This window comes from Mobula birostris, chromosome 19 (genome assembly GCF_030028105.1).
Source record: "Mobula birostris isolate sMobBir1 chromosome 19, sMobBir1.hap1, whole genome shotgun sequence".
NCBI lineage: Eukaryota > Metazoa > Chordata > Chondrichthyes > Myliobatiformes > Myliobatidae > Mobula > Mobula birostris.
In genome coordinates, this window is record NC_092388.1 from 46,559,485 (window position 1) to 46,579,769 (window position 20,285).

Below are 20,285 nucleotides of genomic sequence, written 5' to 3' on the forward strand. Positions count from 1 at the left end.
AGACGTGAGCCTATGAATAGGTGAACATTGAATCACATGCATCAGGGTACTGTCTCCAGTCATCTCTGAGTCCCGTTGCCACTGAATCAAGATCTGTCAAGTTCAGGTAGCTGAATGCTATCACAGACAAGCAATTTATTATTCCTTTAATTAAGCTTCTGCAAAAAAAAAAAAAAAGCTCTGATATTTGCAACTTTCTTTGGAAATGATGTGTTTTAAAAGTGAAAGCACTATTGTCTAACTGCACCAGAAATGATCATGTCAAAGGTTTCTTCTAAAATGTTAAATTTAAATATAAAAACTATTTTTGTTTTATCTTTACTAAATAAGGTGCGTTTCAGATTATTCATCCTAATCATACTCCAGTGCTGAATAAGATGTGAATGCTTACACCAGAAAAGAGAAGGCTCATTTTAAAATCGTTTTTCCAAGCTGCTAAAGGGTAAAAGACAAAGATACATTTTTAAGCTTTCCAAATTCAGCGAGGGTGTAAAAGCTCACATACTAATATACAAAGAGATGCTTTTTAATTTAGCTATAAACACAAAGGCTTTTAATATCTTAAAGCAAACTACCCAAAAAGCAACAATTACAATCTGACAAAATTAAAATTGGCTGCCAAAGAGAATCATCATGATACTTTATATTTGAAAAAAGCCAGATGAACCAAAATTGACCTCTACTTTTTTTTAAATATGTTGCACAATTACCAAATCACACATTTACTTTAAGGTTTTGTAACCTTGTTCTTCAGAGACTTGGTAGTAATCCTGAGGTGAGCACAAATAGAAACATAGAAAACCTACAGCACAATAAAGCTGTGCCAAACATGTCCCTACCTTAGAACTACCTAGGCTTACCCATAGCCCTCTATTTTTCTAAGCTCCATGCACCTATCCAGAAGCCTCTGAAAAGACCCTATCGTTTCTGCCTCCACCGCTGCCACCAGCAGCCCATTCCATGCACTCACCACTCTCTTGACATCTCCTTTGTACCTACTTCTAAGCACCTTAAATCTATGCCCTCTTGTGCTAGCCATTTCAGCCCTGGGAAAAAGCCTCTGACTATCCACACGATCAATGCCTCTCATTATCTTGTACAACTCTATCAGGTCACCTCTCATCCCCTGTCGCTCCAAGGAGAAAAGGCCAAGTTCACTCAACCTATTCTCATAAGGCATGCTCCCCAATCCAGGCAACATCTTTGTAAATTGCCTCTGCACCCTTTCTATGGTTTCCACATCCTTCCTGTAGTGAGGCAACCAGAAACGAGCACAGTACTCCAAGTGGGGTCTGACCAGGGGTCCTATAAAGATAGATAGATATACTTTATTAATCCCGAGGGAAATTTGGTTTCGTTACAGCCGCACCAATCAAGAATAGAGCGTAAATATAGCAATACAAAAAACCCCAACAGTCAAACAACAAAATGCAAAACTATGCCAGATGGAAAATAAGTCCAGGACCAGTCTATTGGTTCAGGATGTCTGACCCTCCATGGGAGGAGTTGCACGTTCGATGGCCACAGGCAGGGACGACCTCCCGTTCCGCCAAGTGTTGTATCACGGTGGAATGTGGCCGAAGTCCAAAAGTAAGAAGCTCAATATCCAGTCTGCAAACACATTCCTCGATCGTAATATACCCCGGATTGCACCATCCGTTGTTAGCCAGATCAGTAAGCACCCCAACCCTTCACGCTTACCGCTCTCGGTGCACTTCCGGTCAGCCGGGACGGTATTACCCACCGAACTCCTCTTCTCCAAAAGTCTCTGTTGTCTCGACCTGGTCCTCCTTCCTATATAGCTGCAACATTACGTCTCGGCTCTTAAACTCAATTCCACGATTGATGAAGGCCAATGGACCATATGCCTTCTTAACCACAGAGTCAACCTGCATAGCAGCCTTGAGTGCCTTATGGACTCAGACCCCAAGATCCCTCAGATCCTCCACACTGCCAAGAGCCTTGCCATTAATGCTATATTCTGCCATCATATCTGACCTACCAAAATGAACCACTTCACACTTATCTGGGTTGAACTCCATCTGCCACTTCTCAGCCCAGTTTTGCATCCTATCAATGTCTCACTGTAACCCCTGAAAGCTACCCACACGTTCCACAACACCCCTAATCTTTTGTGTCATCAGCAAATTTACTAACCCATCCCTCCACTTCCTCATCCAGGTCATTTATAAAAATCACAAAGAGTGGGGCTCTCAGAAGAAGAGATCCCTGGGGAACACCACTGTTCACTGGTCTCCATGCAGAATATGACCCATCTACAACCACTCTTTGTCTTCTGTGGGCAAGCCAGATCTGGATCCACAAAGCAAGGTCCCCTTACTTTCTCAATAAGCCTTGCATTATCAAATGCCTTGCTAAAATCCCTATGCACTACATCTATGGCTCTACCTTCATCAATGTGTTTAGTCACATCCTTAAAAAATTCAGTCAGGCTCATCATGCACGACCTGCCTTTGACAAAGCCATGCTGACTATTCCTAATCATATTATACCTCTCCAAATGTTCATAAATCCTGCCTCTCAGGATCTTCTCCATCAACTTACCAACCACTGAAGTAAGATTCACTGGTCTATAATTTTCTGGGCTATCCCTACTCCCTTTCTTGAATAAGGGAACAACATCCACAAACTTCCAATCCTCCGGAACCTCTCCCGTCCATATTGATGATGCAAAGATCATCGCCAGAGGCCCAGCAATCTTCTCCTTCACTTCCCACAGTAGCCTGGGGTACATCCCGTCTGGTCCCAGTGACTTATCCAACTTGATGCTTTCCAAAAGCTCCAGCACATCCTCTTCCTTAATATCTACATGCTCAAGCTTTTCAGTCTGCTGCAAGTCACCCTACAATCACCAAGATCCTTTTCCGTAGTGAATACTGCAGCAAAGTATTCATTCAGTACCTCTGCTATCTCCTCCGGTTCCATACACACTTTTCCACTGTCACAGTTGATTGGTCCTATTCTCTCACGTCTTATCCTCTTGCTCTTCACATACTTGTAGAATGCCTTGGGGTTTTCCTTAATCCTGTCTGCCAAGGCCCCTTCTGGCTCTCCTAATTTCATTATTAATTCCTTCCTGCTAGCTTTATAACCTTCTAGATCTCTATCATTATCTAGTTTTTTGAACCTTTCGTAGGCTCTTCTTTTCTTCTTGACTAGATTTACAACAGCTTTTGTACACCACGGTTCCTGTACCTTACCATCCTTTTCCTGTCTCATTGGAATGTATCTACACAGAACCCCATGTAAATATCGCCAAACATGAAATGTAACACTATCTCTGATCAACAGTGCCACGCCCCCACCTCTTTTGCCTCCTTCCCTGTCCTTTATGAAACATCTAAAACCTGGCACTTGGAAGTAGCCATTCCTGCCCCTGCACCATCCAAATCACAACATCATAGCTCCAAGTGCTGATCCAGACTCTAAGCTCATCTGCTTGATTCATAATACTCCTTGCATTAAAATAGGCACATCTCAAACCATCGGTCTGAGTGCGTCCTTTCTCTGTCACCTGCCTATCCTCCTTCTCGCACTGTCTCCAAGCTTTCTCTATTTGTGAGCCAACCTCCCTTTCCTCCGTCACTTCAGTTCAGTTCCCACCCCTCAGCAATTCTAGTTTAAACTCTCCCCAATAGCCTTTGCAAATCTCCCCACCAGGATATCGGTCCCACTCAGATTCAAGTGCAACCCGTCCTTTTTGTACAGGTCACATCTGCCCCAGAAGAGGTCCCAATGATCCAGAAATCTGAATCCCTGCCCCCTGCTCCAATCCCTCAGCCACGCATTTATCCTCCACCTCACTCTATTCCTATTCTCACTGTCACGTGGCACAGGCAGTAATCCAGAGATTACTACCTTTGAGGTCCTGCTTCTCAACTTCCTTCCTAACTCCCTGTAGTCTGCTTTCAGGACCTCCTTCCTTTTCCTACCTATGTCGTTGGTACCAATATGTACCACGACCTCTGGCTGTTCTCCTTCCCACTTCAAGATATTGTGGATGCAGTCAGAAACATCTCGGACTCTGGCACTTGGGAGGCAAACTACCATCCACGTTTCTTTCCCGCATCCACAGAATCACCTGTCTGACCCTCTAACTATAGAGTCCCCCATCACTGCTGCCATCCTCTTCCTTTCCCTACCCTTCTGAGCCTCAGGGCCAGACTCTGTGCCAGAGGTGCGACCACTGTTGCTTCCCCCAGGTAGGCTGTCTCCCCCAACAGTACTCAAACAGGAGTACTTATTGTTAAGGGGGACAGCCACAGGGGTGCTCTCTAGCATCTGCTTGTGCCCTTCCCTCTCCTGACTGTTACCCACTTATCTGTCTCCCCAGGCCTCGGAAAACTACCTGCCTATAGCTCCTCTCTATCACCTCCTCACTCTCCTTGACCAGACGAAGGTCATCGAGCTGCATCTCCAATTCCCTAATGCGGTCGCTAAGGAGCTGCAGCTCGATGCACCTGGTGCAAATGTTTGTTTCCCCTCATGCCCAATAGATTCATTGGTCAGTTCTCAAAATTAATATGGAATTAAACAACTAATTTATTCGAATAAAGTCTTATACCTTCTGATTCTGTGCTAGATATTTTCACAGCAGATGGCTCAAGCACCTCTGTTAATGTAGATTGACATAGTGACTTTGTGGTTGGTTCCAATATTGATTGAGGTGAATGCTGCACAGTACTCATCTGGGTTCTGTGAATTTCTGCAGTCCTCTGCTCAGATGACCTAAAGAGGGGTTCACTGGAATCCTATTTTAAAATTTAAAAGTAGACACAATTAACTCCTCCATATGTTCTCATTTACAAATGGAACATGAAACATTACAGGTTTACATTTACTGAAACATACAGTACACGATCATTTCTGTCATCCAAGATCAGTACTGCAAATCCTCTGGCTTAACCATTACATCTCACATATTTGGAATAACAATCACATTAACAGAGCATACTTCACTCAAATCCCTATGATTTGTTCTGTTTTAAATGGCAAATTTATGTAAAATATCAAATGAAGAGTTTATTTCACTAAGAAAGTAAAACTTCCAATATGCACATGTCTGCTTTGTTTTGACACAAAAGGATTTTGAATGTCTGACAACATCAGATGATGTCTGCCCTGAGTGGCCCCAAGTTGTGAGCCAAGGCTCAGATTAACGATGAAAATTGAATCTGATCTTCTAAACATTAAGCAATAATTTGAAAATAAGATAATATTAAATCTGCTGTTGGTAATTTTTTTAAGTTACATGACATGATCAGACAAGAAATCAACTGTAATGCCTAACCAGTTGGAGATTACTATGTTTTATATCAAATCAAAATTTGGCAAACTTTGTCGTTCCCACACTGAACTCAAGTTTGATAACCAAAACTCTTGCTCATATACTAACTTGCAGCAAGTCCCATTCACCATTAGCACAAACCAATGGCCCTTTGCTGGATCAGTCAAGCAATTGTTAGGGATTTTAAAATTCTCAATTTAATTTCCAAATCATGAAAATTCTGCTGTCCTCATCATCTATGTAGCTTTCTGCAGTCATATAGCTCTAATTCCAGCAGTTTAGTATTTTTAGCCTTGCAGACCACTATTTTGTTTTACGTCACCCCTGATGGTGATGTTTCAGCTGTTTTCATCCTGTTCCAGAATTAATTCCCCAAAAATTCCTCCTTTCCCTTTCTTTAACAAAATTTAAAAATTACCTTTTAGCATCCTAGTATTTTCTCATGTTTCAGTGTCAAAAATAATTTTATAAAGTTTGTGCTATTTTGTTACATGAAATCGTGCTCTAAAATGCAACTTACTGTTGTTAAATTGATACCCAGGACTTCTTTTTAAGAACACTAACCCTACAAAATCATTTATTAACGAAATTAACATCAACAAGTTTCTTAAAAGAGCTTAGCAATTTTCTAAAAATCTGAAACAAACATTGCAAATCATCATTGTGCTGGCTCATCAAGAGTCTGATTTCAGACCTAGATTTAAGAAACATCTAAAAGTTCATCAGTTAAGATTGGATAATGCAAGCTAGTACCATCTGCAAATTAAATTAGTGGTTGCAAGACTGATGCCATGACTCTCGACTCTTCTCAGAAGAGTCAAATGTCATGGCATCTCTCATCACTATGCAGCTCTTTTTTAAGAAAAAGAGTCACATACACACCTCACGCAGACTGTTAGGACAATTTTCTCTCTTATCAGCACTCCATAAGTTGTTTTTCTGAAACCGATTACGAATACCTTGCAGCTCTTTTTCACGCTCCTAGAATACAATTATAATAGCAAAGTCATAAAGAGGGAACATTTCAGGTATATTCAAAATGCTGTAGATGGAATTCAAAAATCATTTCAGAATAATAGTCCTCAATGTTAAGAAAAATCACAATGTTAATTATGCAACCAGAATTTAAAAAACAAAATTCAACTGAGTTGAAATGTTTTTGAAATAGGCATTCTTAAAAATTTTATAGAGTAATCTTCTGCTACAGAAATACCCAAATTCATATTATACATTGAAAATTGAGGAGAGAAGTTGTGTATTTCTCCCATTAAATGTGGCTCTTTTAGCACATGCAAAGGTATAGCATCCTAAAGCTCATGCTATGTAGATACAAAACTTTACTTTCAATTATCGTTTTGACTAATATGTGCAGCTATTGTTAAAGCAAATATTAACACAAGAAAAAAAATTATATCATCAGTAAAGTACTTTTAAGTGTTTTGAGATTTTCAAACTAATGGATGGGGTTTCAAATATGCAAGCTTTTCTCTCCACTACACCACACAGCCCCACCCCAAGCTCAAACATAAGCTGAGACATTGTGGTCTTCATCTAGAAGCAAAGATAGAATCTGGAGTGAAGTCCCTAATTCAGACCTGTTTAAGTTGCTGAGTTAGATTTGCTGTACTGGAAAGCTCCTGTTGTTTAAGTAGCCGCTCCTGGATTGCTTTAGTGCTGGGAGTAACATTGGGAGTTCTCTGTCCGGGAGTGGATGGCGTAGGACTTGTCCCACTGTATTGTTGGCAGCGCTCACCGAAACGTTCCAGAAAAGATTTCACTCCTGAACCACCTTTAATTTATTTGAAAATAAGAAGCATGTCACTTTATAATCCAACAACAGGTGAAAAGTGCATCAAGTGCACCCAATATGCCAAATACATTGCATGTCTTTAAACTTAGTTTTGTAACTACCAAATTTTAAACAGAAATAATTTATCGAATGTAAGAAGCAACTAACTTTTCTTTTAAGTGGATGCACCACATACATTTCCTCAAAAGTAATTGATAATATAAGGTTGATCCTAAAGTTAATTGTCCATAGAAAGCATTGTTTACATTTCCTGTAGCCCTTTATTTTCTTATCTTTAAGATGTATCAATTTCCTCTAAAAACTTGCAATGATCAGTATGCATAACCCTCTTAAGTACAGAAATCCAGAAAGTCATCACTCTCTACAAGAAGTTGTTATGCACCTCAGTTGAAAATGCCTGCCCCAAATCTTTTAGCAATGTCTCCTTATTTGGGATTCTCACTTGTAAAAACACCTCAAAGTAAACCCTGTCACACCCCCTAAGGATCTTAAATTATAATAAGATCACCTCTTATTCTTCCAGACTCCAAATAATATAGATCTAAATTCTTTAGCCACTCAGAAGCCAAGCCATCACAGAAATTAATACAGTATATTTTAATGCCAGTACTATCTTTTTAAAATATGGGGACCAAAATTGTACAGAGTACAATTTGGGGCAACATAGTGACACAGGTGATGATTGTTATCTCACTGTGCCAGTGACCCACTTTCAAACTTGACCTTCCATGGAGTCCCTGCAGCCATGTGAGTTTTCAACAGGAGATCCAGTTTCATCCCGCATTCCAAAGATGTGCCCGTTGGTTGGTTAATTAGTAGTTGTAAATTGTCCCGAGTGTATAAGTGAGTAATAGAATCAGGGGGAGTTGATGAGAGTGTGGAGAGAATTTTAGGTGTTGATGGCTGACATGGTCTCAGTGGGCCAAAAGCCCCATTTCATTGCTGTATCTCTCTATCATTTTATCAACACTTTCTATCAGCTGGAGCTGATGTGTGGCCTCACTTGTACCCTGTACAAATGTAACAATGCTTCCCTACACAGAACTGAAGCAAGCCACCATCCAAATGTAATCACCAATCTGTAGCAACATAATCTTCCCAGGCAGTGAGCCAGTTGGAGCCTTTTCAACTCGAGCATTCAATATGGGCAAAGATTGTAGAATACAGAAAACAGTTAAAACAAAGCTAGTTATTAAATATGCAAATACTAAAACAGAAAGTCAAATTAATTATTTGCACAAGGCAAATATCTCCAGATAATTTGTTCCTTTGAGCCACATCTTAAAATTTTTTGGAAACTATCTTACCTGGGGTGGTCAGGCTATTTCCAGACTGAGCCTGAGCAACTGTATCTCTCTTTGGTTGATCCTTAAACTCACTCTGACTCTGGGAACTTATCACTCTTGTTGCTAATGATTGTGCCTTCTCAGTTTTCGTTGGACCTGGCTGGAGCTGATGGGGGGCAAGTGCCCCTTTAGGTAACGGTGGCTTATTCTCTTGAGTTCTCTTTGAAGTGGGTGGAATCACCTTTGGTAAATGACTATTAGACTGAGTTGATTCCTGACAAAATAATTACCCAGAACAATTAGAATAACACATTGATTTTCATTCATAAATCTCTCATTAACAGCTATCAGAGATTTTATTCGTTTCTATACATTTAAAGTCACTATTGCACCAAAAAGGGATTGAAATTTCCAGAAATCCCAACTTTTTTTTCCAGTGGATTGAAGTTATAGTTATTTTCTTATAGTTATTTGAATGAAGCCCCCCATACCTTCGACTACCAATCCATGAAATACAGTACTCTCTAGTCAAGGAGGCTTTACTTTGTGACTTGGGATCCATGGATCCCAAAAAATTCTGGCAGATAGATTTGCACACTGTCCTTTCCTTCCAGATGGAGCTTTAGACTCAAAAATTCTTACTGCCTGCTGAGGTGGAGGTAAAGGTTCCGAGCTTTGCTTATTAGTAAAAAGGCTGTAGCAGCTGACCATTTGGGAAATGTTAGCATTGATTGTTCTTCATAAATGTTCAAACTAAAAAAACATTGTACTAACATTCCTAGTCATTATGCATTTTTAACTATACTACAGGACTCTATCAATAGTGATATACCAGTTATTATGCAAACACCATATGTGACGTAATTGGACTTAAATCAGGAAGCTACAAATAGGCTGCTATCCAGCAAACATTAAAAAAACCTAGCAATTATCGATAATTAGTCAATAGTTTCATGTCAGAAAGTCCATAGGAGGGCATCCAGTGAGGATAAATAACCTCAAGTACAGTGGCAACTCAATCTTACATTCATTGTCGAAATTTAATCAGCATTTACTTTGAGTCATCTTTAAAAGCAGTAATTGGAACAATTAAATAGCAGGGAGTTGGTGCAAACAAAATGCAAGTACGCAAAAGGCATGGTATGCATTGCGGCAAATTCAAGGGAATAGGGAAACGTACTCAAGTAATATACATGACTGAGGACAGGCAACCCATCTTATTTAAATAATACAAACAGAAAAGAAAAGCAAAGCATTTCTTTAAGGATATCAGCTCATAAATCGCCATAAAGTATGGGGCAGCAGTTAAAGGCAAACACCACAGATCTAGCTAATTCGAAAATACTAAAACATCTCTTAGTGAGATGTACATTTTAAAGAATAATCCATTTACTTCTGGGATTTGAGCTTATTTGCAAACAAATTCACCTACCTGCGAGATGGTAGAAGTTGTTTTATTAACTGTATTTTCCAGAGGCCGTTGTGAGGAAATTACAGCCTGCTGGATAATACCGCAGCTTTCAGTAGTAGCAGGATCTTTGTTCGTTGCAGAGGAAGCTGGTAAACAAGCAGTACCAGGCTGTCCTGGTGCCTTGTTATGCTTAATGATCGGATGGCTCAAGTCATCGTCCCAGGAGTTAATTGCTGCAGCCAGATTTGCAAGCCGTCCTTTCCTTCCAACTGGGGTTTTAGATTCAACAGTACTTACTGCCTGCTGAGGTGGAGGTGGAGGTGAAGCAGGCTTCCATGACTGTGTAGGTGTTACAGGTGAATCAATCTCATTACCTGTTGTGAAGATGCAAATCATGAAAAAAGAAGATACTTGAGGATCCGAATCTTTGTTTTAACAAACAGAATTAATGAACGTTATGTCCTGAGCAGATAGGATTTGTAAAAATGTTAATGCATTTCTGCTAATCTAGAACTAGTATAATAAATAGAATTATCACCAGGTTACATTGCACCTTTGTCACATTTGTAAGTTTAATCAAGATATTAACAGTATATTTTTATGTCTCTAGCACACATAAAAGAAGAGTGAAGAATATTTCTAACACAAATTATTCTCTTCCAACTAAAAGGTTAAGACTTTTAGTTCAGGAAATGACTGCAATTTAAAATAATTTTCTTAGGTCCATTGAGATCCCTCTCATTTCTGGCTTTCCAATGAGGGAGTGGCTCCACGTTAGAATGAAAATTCGCTCCCAGCAAATACTTTCTCCTTTGACCATAACACTGCTGTCAGCAAAACACACTTTATTAATTACTTCACACACTAATAAAATGATACATTTCTCAACATATTGAGACAAAAATTGCATTCAAATTATATAATCTACATCCTAAAAGCCTATTTCATTATCTAATATATTGGTGCCCTCCATATCAATCCCATGAAAAAGCTGAATTCTGCAACTAATAAACTGAGGAATACCAAAGGATTCAACTTGAGCACTCCTTTAATTTGTTTGCTGCATCAGTGTTCTCAAAACTTATTCATTACCTAAACAAAAAATAAGACCTTCCTCAAATGGCATGGACTACAATGATACAAATGAATTACGTCAATTCAGTGCACCCCCTGCATGTCATGAAACAAACAGCATGTTGAACAAAGACAAGACAAAAATATATAAGGCACTTAATCCCAAATCTTTTCTTGTTAACAGTCAGCTACGTGGAGTTACAGACAGCACAGCTGCCTCATGGCTTCAAAGACCTGGATTAAATTCTAAACTTTAGTATTGTCTGTATGGAATTTGCACATTCACCTTATTACCACAATGTTTGCTCAAGTTCTGTCCCAAATCCCAAAGGCATGCTAGTTGTTATGTTAAATTGGTTACAGTAAATAACCACTACTGTAGAGAGAGAATCACAGGTTGTGCGCGAGAGAAAAAGTTGTAGAAAATAGGAGGTTTAAAAGTGAATAGGATTGATGGAATTATTCTGAGAAGTGACAGACTGAATGGGTGAAATCACTTCTTTCTATGTCAAAGAAATGCAAGATAAAAATCCTAATATTAGTTTGTATCTTAGATTTTACAGTTCATCCAAACTCTTATTTTCCATTACTTCAAAACAAAAGAACAAAGGCTCAAGTATACATAGAAACATAGAAAACATAAGCACAATACAGGCCCTTCGGCCCACAAAGCTGTGCTGAACATGTCCCTACCTTAGAACTACCTAGGCTTTACCCATAGCCCTCTATTTTTCTAGGCTCCATGTAACCATCTTAAAAGACCCTTTCATTTCCACCTCCATCACTGCCGCCGGCAGCCCATTCCACGCACTCACCACTCTCTGCGTAAAAAACTTACCCCTGACATCTCCTCTGTCCCTACTTCCAAGCACCTTAAAACTATGCCTTCTCGTGCTTGTCACAAGGGGTGCTGGGAACGGACCCAAATGCGAGACACAGACACTGAAGTACAAGGAACAGGACTTGACTAGAGTAGGGACGTGACAGGATTCTGCCAAGGAGCAGGGACAAGAACGCAGAGTTGGGCTAGGGAAAGCAGGACCAGGGTTAGGAACCATGGACTAGGAGACAAGGCTTGGACTCCGAGCCCGAGACTGGACAAGGACCCAGAACCTGGGTCTTGCCTCGGGCTCGGACCCCAGAACCAGGCAAGGACATGACATGGCTTGAGGCTGGGGTCTTGGGTCTTGAGCTTGGCTTGGGATCCTCGAGGCTTGGGGTCTTGGGTCTTGAGCTTGGTTACGGACCCTCGAGGCTTGGGTTCTTGGAGCTTGGCTTGGGATCCTCGAGGCCTGGGATCTTGGAGCTTGGCTTGGGATCCTCAAGGCTTGGGTTCTTGGAGCTTGGCTTGGGATCCTCGAGGCTTGGGTTCTTGGAGCTTGGCTGCAGAATGGTCAAGGCTAGGGTTCTTGGAGCTTGTCTTCAAAATGCAGAGGCTGATAACTCGGAGACCGGAGCTGAGAGACAGACTGGAAACTGAACATCAACATAGAGCTGGGACTTATCCTTTGACAAGCCAGGACTCATCTTTAACACAACACAAACATGAGACAGGACAGAACATAGACATTGAGCCGGGACTTATCCTACGACAAGCCGGGACTCAACTTCATCTCCACACCAAGGTGGGACAGGTCTCTCCATCAGGTAACGGCAGAACGGCCAGACTTACCCAACAGAGGCAAGGACAAGACAAGACAGGTCCTCCCCCTGCAGGGCAACAGCAAAACGGCCTGGCTTACCCCACAGAGGCGAGGACAAGACAAGACATGACCCCCGCGGGGCAACGGCAAGATGGCCTGACTTACCCCACGGAGGAGAGGACAAGAAGAGACAAACACCAAAGAACAACAGACAGTTCCATCTCTGCTCCGGGGTAGCTCCAAGTCTCAGTTGAGCCAGCAACCTCAGCTGGCTACAGAAACAGCCAGATCCCTAAATAGCTCGGAGTGGCTGGCAGCCACTCAGCTGGCCCAGGAAACAGCCAAATCCATACTGGAAAGACTACTCCTACAAGTGGCAACAAGGTTCCATGAAGCAGTTGTCGTCCAACCAGGCCTAGAGATCACAAATGGTTTCATCGGCAGGTTGCTCCAAGGGGAACTGACAAGACAAACCAGCAGCCCACGCTCAATCCCAAGGCTACTTATATTGCAAGCCCAAAGATGGGAATCAGGTGCCAATGATTAACTCAAACAATGGACAGCTGGAAGACCCGGAGTCCTGAGCCCACGGACCGGACCGTGAACTGGAATGCGGACATCACGGACCGGACCATGACAGTGCTAGCCATTCCAGCCCTGGGGAAAAGACTCTATTACCTTAAGTATGTAAGGTATTAAATATCCATGTTTTTAAAAAGGCATCAGCTTCCTTTTAATACTGAATATAGCTAGTTTTCTTTTGGTAGGGTTGCCCTTAATTTCACTACGGATGCTAAGATTTATAACAGTATGATTTTTTTTAGAGTAGTGATGCCTCTGTTATTTCAAATCATGGAAAATACAAGATGTGCTGAAAGTTCAATAATGCCTCGCTTTACAACCTAGCTTAACACACAGTTACTGAAAAATATGTTGATTGTAGTCTTTATACAGTATACATTTTTTAAACATTTCCTCTCCCACAATCCAGTGTGATTATTATAAGAACCATATTGCAATATGGACAGGTATTGCCATTTCTCACAGTGAATTGGTCAAAATTCTGGTACTCCTCACTAAGTAATCTTGCAGTGATTCAACAAGGCAGCTTAGGACAATCTTCAATTACTAGAGATGCTGATTTTATTAGTAACATCATACTTAAGAATGAATTAAATGCTCACTGAGCTCTAATGAAGAGCTGTGCTGCAGCTTCAGTGCATTGAATTCATAACCGTCAGCCTCATCTTCCAACATTGTCCCCTGGCACAATACCCTCTTAAGGGTATTTTATTCATTTCACCCCTTTGTGTCTAATATATCAAAGACTTCTCTGCAGTCCTTTGAAATACTCCCCAAAGGCATTTGACCTTATAGAGCAGTTAAACATGGGGGGAGGGGTAAAGTATCTTTTTAACTCATCTCAAATACATTCCAAAGTATTTTACTGCTGTTCATCTCAATCCTATTACAAGCTATATTAGCTGGCAGATTAAAAGCTAGTATATTCAAGTCACTCTAAGATGTTATATTGGCAATATTAAAAGGCCACAAGAAGGTTACTAACAATTTTCATATTGAATAATGAGATGATTGCCTTCAGTTATACACAAATTCTTGCAATATCAGTGTTATGTCACACCCTAACAGCTGCATTTTCACCACATTGTCAGAAGTTCAATCCTCAGACAAATATGAATTATCTGGAGATAGGAAAATCCTCACCATTTTAACTTTGCATGCCTTTGCTCTTCTCCCTTCTCAAGAGCAATGGTTGTTCCTTTTATCATCATACCTTGATCTTTAGAACCCTCCATTAAATTGTCAAGTCTCCCCCTTTTACCAGGCAAGTGATTTTTTTTTGTTCCTGCAAGGATGAGCAGCACAATTTTTTTCTCTGTAATGATTCTCCCACTGAGGTATAATGATGAGACAGAAAATATGATCGATGATAGAAGTGGCACTATTGTCCATTGTAGCTCTACCCCAATACCTTTGACCTTACTATACTACCGTTGAGTGCGGTGGGAGCGAGTGCAGTCCATGTGAAGTATTTTTATAATTTGCCTTAAATACTATTCCAAAGAATAGTACTGCAGCTCATCTGCATCCTGAACTATCACAAGTAATATTTATTTATTGAAATACAGTGCAGAATAAACCCTCCCTTCCAGCCCTTCGAGCTATGCTGCCCAGCAATCCCCCGATTTAATCCTAGCCTAGTCACGGGACAACTTACAATGACCAATTAACCTACCAACCGGTACATCTTTGGACTGCGGCAAGAAACCAGAGCACCCAGAGGAAACGCACGTGGTCATGCACAAACTCCTTACAGGCAATGGTGGCAATTGAAACCAAGTCGCTGGTACTGTAAAGCATTGTGTTAACCACTACACTACCATGCCCACCCTTGTATTAGTTAGTACGTTAAAAGATACTTAAGGCACGCAAAGATATTATATTAGCACTAGGGTGCAGAGCCCTCTGGTGGTTGACATGTTCTACTATTACTTGTTAAAGAAGAGATTTTGTAATACCAGCTTGAGTTGGATGCTTGTAACCCTGGGAGGAACTGTACTTCTTTTCTAATCTAGAATGCACTCCCCCACTACTTCCCTCCCCCCCGCCCCATTCAGTGCTATTTCCATCTTAGCGACAGCACTAAAGGGATCCCTGGCATTCATTAGTAATGTCATTAACTAGACTGAGCAGTTATATTGAAATTTCATAAAAACAAATAAGCAAGTTTTTTTTAAACTCATTCACTTACAAAATCTATTATAGAAGCAAGATGTTAAAAAAAACTAAGACCGATGAAATTTCATTATTGAAAAGAAGTCTGTCACAAATAGAAATAAATTCTATTTATTTACTTATTGAGATACAGCACGAAATAGGCCCTTCAAGGCATGTTGCCTAGCCTAATCACAGGACACTTTACAATGACCAATTAGCCTACCAACCGGTAGGTCTTTAGACTGTAGGAGGAAGCCAGAGCACCCATGAGGTCATGGGGAGAACATACAAACTCCCTTCAGGCAGCAGCAAGAATTGAACCCGGTCTTTGGTATCGTAAACACTGTGTTAACCACTACACTACTATACCACCCAATTTTTCAGGGCTGAGAAATTATATGGCAATTATGATGCACGTATTTGGAAGCAAGGGACAAATCTCCCGGTGCATTGTACTTAAAGTGATACAACAGGTACATGCCACCTTCTGGTTAGCAATCCAACCAGTCCTGTTCACCTTTTCCTTATTAATCCCTCTATCCCTGAAACCTTTTTCATTGTGTCCATTATTTCCCCTTTGATTTCTTTTGACATTAGCCTATTCTAACGAGTAACGTAGTAGCTATAGAAGATAATTAACCTATAGGCATACTTTTGGGATGAGAGAGAAAATCAACATTGTCACGCAAAGAATGAGCAGACAACACCAAAGTCAGGATTGAACCTACGTTCCAGAAGCTGTGAAGGAGCAGCACTAACAGCTCAGTTCTATGGTGCCCCTGACATGTTGCAGTGAGCCATTTCCAAAAGCGTTCCACAAGCATTTGGCAAATCATGTCTCAAGATTACTTCTGACCCATTTATAAACCTACAATGTGATGTACCATCCTCTGAGCAACATCATGTGACTAAAAGACACTCAATGATTACAAATGTCAAAGTTCTTCTTTCCTTTGACCGGGACAAATCAAGAACTGTATGCATATATTCCTTCCTGGATACAAGATTTTGGGAAAATTAGGTAATTCTCACTGTTTCACTGTTAGACAACTTAACTTGAATAACATTTTCTTAACTTCTAAGATAAAAATTCAAAGCTACTTATTTTCATTTTAGATTTATTTTGCTGCTTGCCACATAAACCTCAAATTCATGCCTTTTGCCCAAGACAGATTTTCTTTGTCCTATGACGCGTGACCATACCTTCCAGCTGCTAATACTCTACATTCTGGAAGTGCATCCTTAGACATTTCTACATATTTGTCCTCATTTTTGACATTCCTTGAAACTTGATTTGACCAAGCTTGGTCAGTTGTCCTATCATGTCTTGGGTTCAATCTTATTTTCATTTTTCTCTTTTAAAACTGCTCAGTAAGGCATCTTGGGATGATTTAAAGTACCATCTGTGTACTTTACAAATGCAAGTAGTCTTGGGAAAGACCCAAATCCAATATTACAATTCTGAATATCTGAATGAAGCATTATTTTAAAAGAGAAAGCAAGAAACAAGCCACATTGAAATTGATAGTCATCGTCTAACAGAATCGAACTATACCTTCAGAATCCCATGTACGCAACTGCTGTGCTAGCTTTTGCATCCGATTCTTCAGGGATGTAACTGGGAGTGCATCTTGTTTCACCTTCTGTTCTTCCTGTTCGTTAATTAATTGCCTCGGTTGACTTGAAGATTGAGCAACAGAAGCAATCAGAGATGGAGATTGTGCAACAGGATTGATGGCGGGTGGAGTCTGTGCAACGAATTCAGTTATGGGAGTGTTTGGTTCTTCATTTTCTATGTCTTGGATTGGGGTTTCCATTTTATCTGAACAACGTTTTTTAGATGGAGAAGGATTGGTTGATGTTTTTGCTGAATATAAAAAAAAATCAATTAAATACGCAAAATTTTGTCGAAGATAGAATATGCCATAAATTATGGAGACTATTTGCCTATGGAGACAAAATATATAAAAGTACAACTTGAAAATCATGTATAAATTATAATTTAGTGTGTTTACATTATGATTTCTTTAATAATTAGAGGTTCGTCTTTTAATTGCGTTCACATCTCATCTCTCCCAAAGTCCATTCAAGTGCCTCTGATCAATAATCCCCATATTTGTGTGGATATTACCCACTATTATTAATCTTACACTCAAATAATACTGCATCCATCTTGATGGCAAAAGTAATTACATATCTTAATGCAACAGCAGTAACTAGTGGCAACAATTTGAGTTACATCACTCAAAGTATGTTATTTTACGTAAAATCATGGATTTATTTTCCCCACAGAAATACTTTTGGCATATTCTTCATTTGTCATGACCACCAAAGGCTTTAACAGTCAATAAGATATTCATAAAATAGTATCACAGAAATTAGTTATTTGTGTTAACATGTCTATATAATTACTTACTTACACAAGAAATTGCAAAAAAAAACCAAGATCAAGCAGCACATGGAGGCAACCAAAGTAATCTATCCTGCTTCCATCTCTTGTTTAACAATTTTCTCCTTATCCTACAATCTAAAAATCGGAAATATTACAAGTAGCTCTATCAAAAAAAAACAGAAAAGGTGATGAATTCCTTATTTTACTGTCCTTTGCTCTTGGGAAAACCTATCTGGCTTTATAATACAGTAAATGCAATATTTGCCAGTGGCATGCACACCCCAATAAGAAAAAAACACTAAGTAACCAAAACCAGTGTTTTATTTTTCTTTCTTGCCTTCACTTTGCTTTAAATATCTATACAATTTTGCCACAGAATCTGTTGTTCTGAAGGAAAAAGACTTTCATGTTCTTCATATTTGTAATTTATCATAACAAGCAATACACGAGTGAATCATATTAACCCTATTAAGAAAAAAAGCTGGTTAAGCACCGGGAGTAAAGGGACTTTCACCTACGTGTCATCACAGTACATCATTGTTTAGATTTTTTAAGGTACATTATGAATATTCCATTCAGTTAGTCTGCTCTGAGCTCAAAAGGAACAGTTCAACTAGAAAAATACAGCTATCAAGAGGCATACAATAGGATATTATGTTTAACTCAAAGACACACTTAGGAGAATAAAGACCAATCTATATTGGGTTGACTTGGTTTCTGATTCCATGCCATTAATTATAAAGTAGAAGCTGTGGCCTAACACCAGTTCCCCATCCAGATTTTCTTCCATTCTCATGATTCCTGCCACCCAATCCTATAACCAAGGATTTTTCCTTGAATCCCCACAACTTCAGCTTTAACTGTTTCCCTCTGGTTTAATTTAGACAGTCATGTTTAATTTATTTGTTGAAGTACATGCCTCAGAATTATAACAGTCCCTCAAGACACTGAATGAGGTACATATTTCTAAATCTACATGAGGCAGGAGGAGAAGATGGCGGTGCGACGCAGCACACGCAGCTCTCCGGTGAAATGATATTGTATTTGTAAGTAGGATGTCATACACAATTCTGATTTGATGGAGACAGACGTGAGAAGGCACAGAGGAACATCTGGAGAAATTTCTGAAATGCCCGGTTCGCTACCGCTGCTACTGTGCGATCGAGAGTTTCCGGAGGGAAGGCCCCAAAATCCCCGGCTTTGCCTGCTGCTGGCGACCGAGGCTGGGGTCGAAGCGTTCGGCAGAGATGGTGCTCGGTACCGGTGCTAGAGGGCTGATCGGAGCTCGAAGTTTTCGGACGACTCAGAGTCGGACTGTGGTCGGGCATGGCAGGGAGAGTTTTTTTCCTTCTCCCGTCTGCGTGGGATGTGGGACTTTCGAGAGACTTTGAACTTTTTGACTGTGCTCACGGCCTGTTCTTCATCGTTATGGTATTGATGCACTGTTGTAACTATATGTTATAATTATGTGGTTTTTGTTAGTTGTTCAGTCATCCTGTGTTTCTGTGATATCACACCAGAGGAATATTGTATTATTTCTTAATGCATACATTACTAAATGACAATAAAAGAGGACTGTGTGTACTCATAACCTAATCTAATGATTCAAGCAATAATCAGATGAAACAAATCTTGAACCAATGATAGAGACTACATAAGCACAAAATGCCAAGTTTTGGGGGGTGGGGAGAGGGAGAGATGATTACAACTTCAAATATTCAGATATTTTGCATGATTCAATCAATATCTGAAGAATTGAACTGCTTTTGAATGATAGAAAGCAAAAACTCCATCCAAACAGTTGGACCTTTTAACCCATTGTTTTAACCCATATTATACCCAGTTCCCCTGCTCAGCTAGAAGTTCATCACATTGAGAACACATCACATAAATTTAGTACCCTGTGAATGAGCTGGAAAATCATAACACAAGATGAATTTGAACCATTAAAACCATTTTAGTCAACTGTAAATACACATTACAGAAGGGAGCACCTTCACTTTTCATGGTTAAGGCTTCAAATAACTAGTAAATGGTAAAACTTCCCTGTAAACTGTAAATTGAGTAGATGTAGTGTATTACTTCTTCAAAACAAAGGATCTCTGTTACAATTCATATAAAGACTTCAGGATATCCTTCCTCAGAATCAAGTACACAGCAACAAAGCTCTTACCTTCCTCAGAAACTTCCGATGGTTGGTTGTTAGCCTCAGACAAAGGGTCCCTAGATCTTTTCACAATTTGCCGAACGGCTTTTGATGGCCTCTCAGCCATTTTCCTCTGCAGATTCTCTCGTCGAGCTCGAGTTCGTTCAAGTAATTTCTAGAATAGGTAACAATTCAGTGTATTGTCCACAGCCTCAAAATCAGATCACATTATACAAACATTAAGCAAATTGCATTACTTCATTCAGTTAAAACAATAAGCAAATCACATTACTTCATTCAATAAAACAATAAGCTTTTATTTTATTTTTAAAAGACAAGCTGAGTACAGAAACATTCTTCGTACATCAGGAATGACATCTATAACAGTAGTTATATGAGGAATCAGCCCATATTTTAGCTCAGCTTGATTAGAAATAGTGTATCCTGAAAAAAGTCATGTGTAGATTTCTAATATT

At 39.8% G+C, this 20,285-nt stretch overlaps 1 protein-coding gene across 1 annotated transcript in view; it reads right to left on the minus strand.

The window, feature by feature from the left end:
- anln (anillin, actin binding protein) overlaps positions 1 to 20,285 on the minus strand; it is a 65,637-nt gene that overhangs the window by 36,427 nt on the left and 8,925 nt on the right. Inside the window, exons 2-8 of the mRNA XM_072283539.1 lie at positions 19,837 to 19,984; positions 16,827 to 17,138; positions 9,837 to 10,189; positions 8,426 to 8,678; positions 6,904 to 7,097; positions 6,191 to 6,289; positions 4,586 to 4,772 (exon numbers count right to left, since the gene is read on the minus strand). Coding sequence (XP_072139640.1) covers positions 4,586 to 4,772; positions 6,191 to 6,289; positions 6,904 to 7,097; positions 8,426 to 8,678; positions 9,837 to 10,189; positions 16,827 to 17,138; positions 19,837 to 19,984 — 1,546 coding nt within the window. The remainder of the gene's footprint in view (positions 1 to 4,585; positions 4,773 to 6,190; positions 6,290 to 6,903; positions 7,098 to 8,425; positions 8,679 to 9,836; positions 10,190 to 16,826; positions 17,139 to 19,836; positions 19,985 to 20,285) is intronic.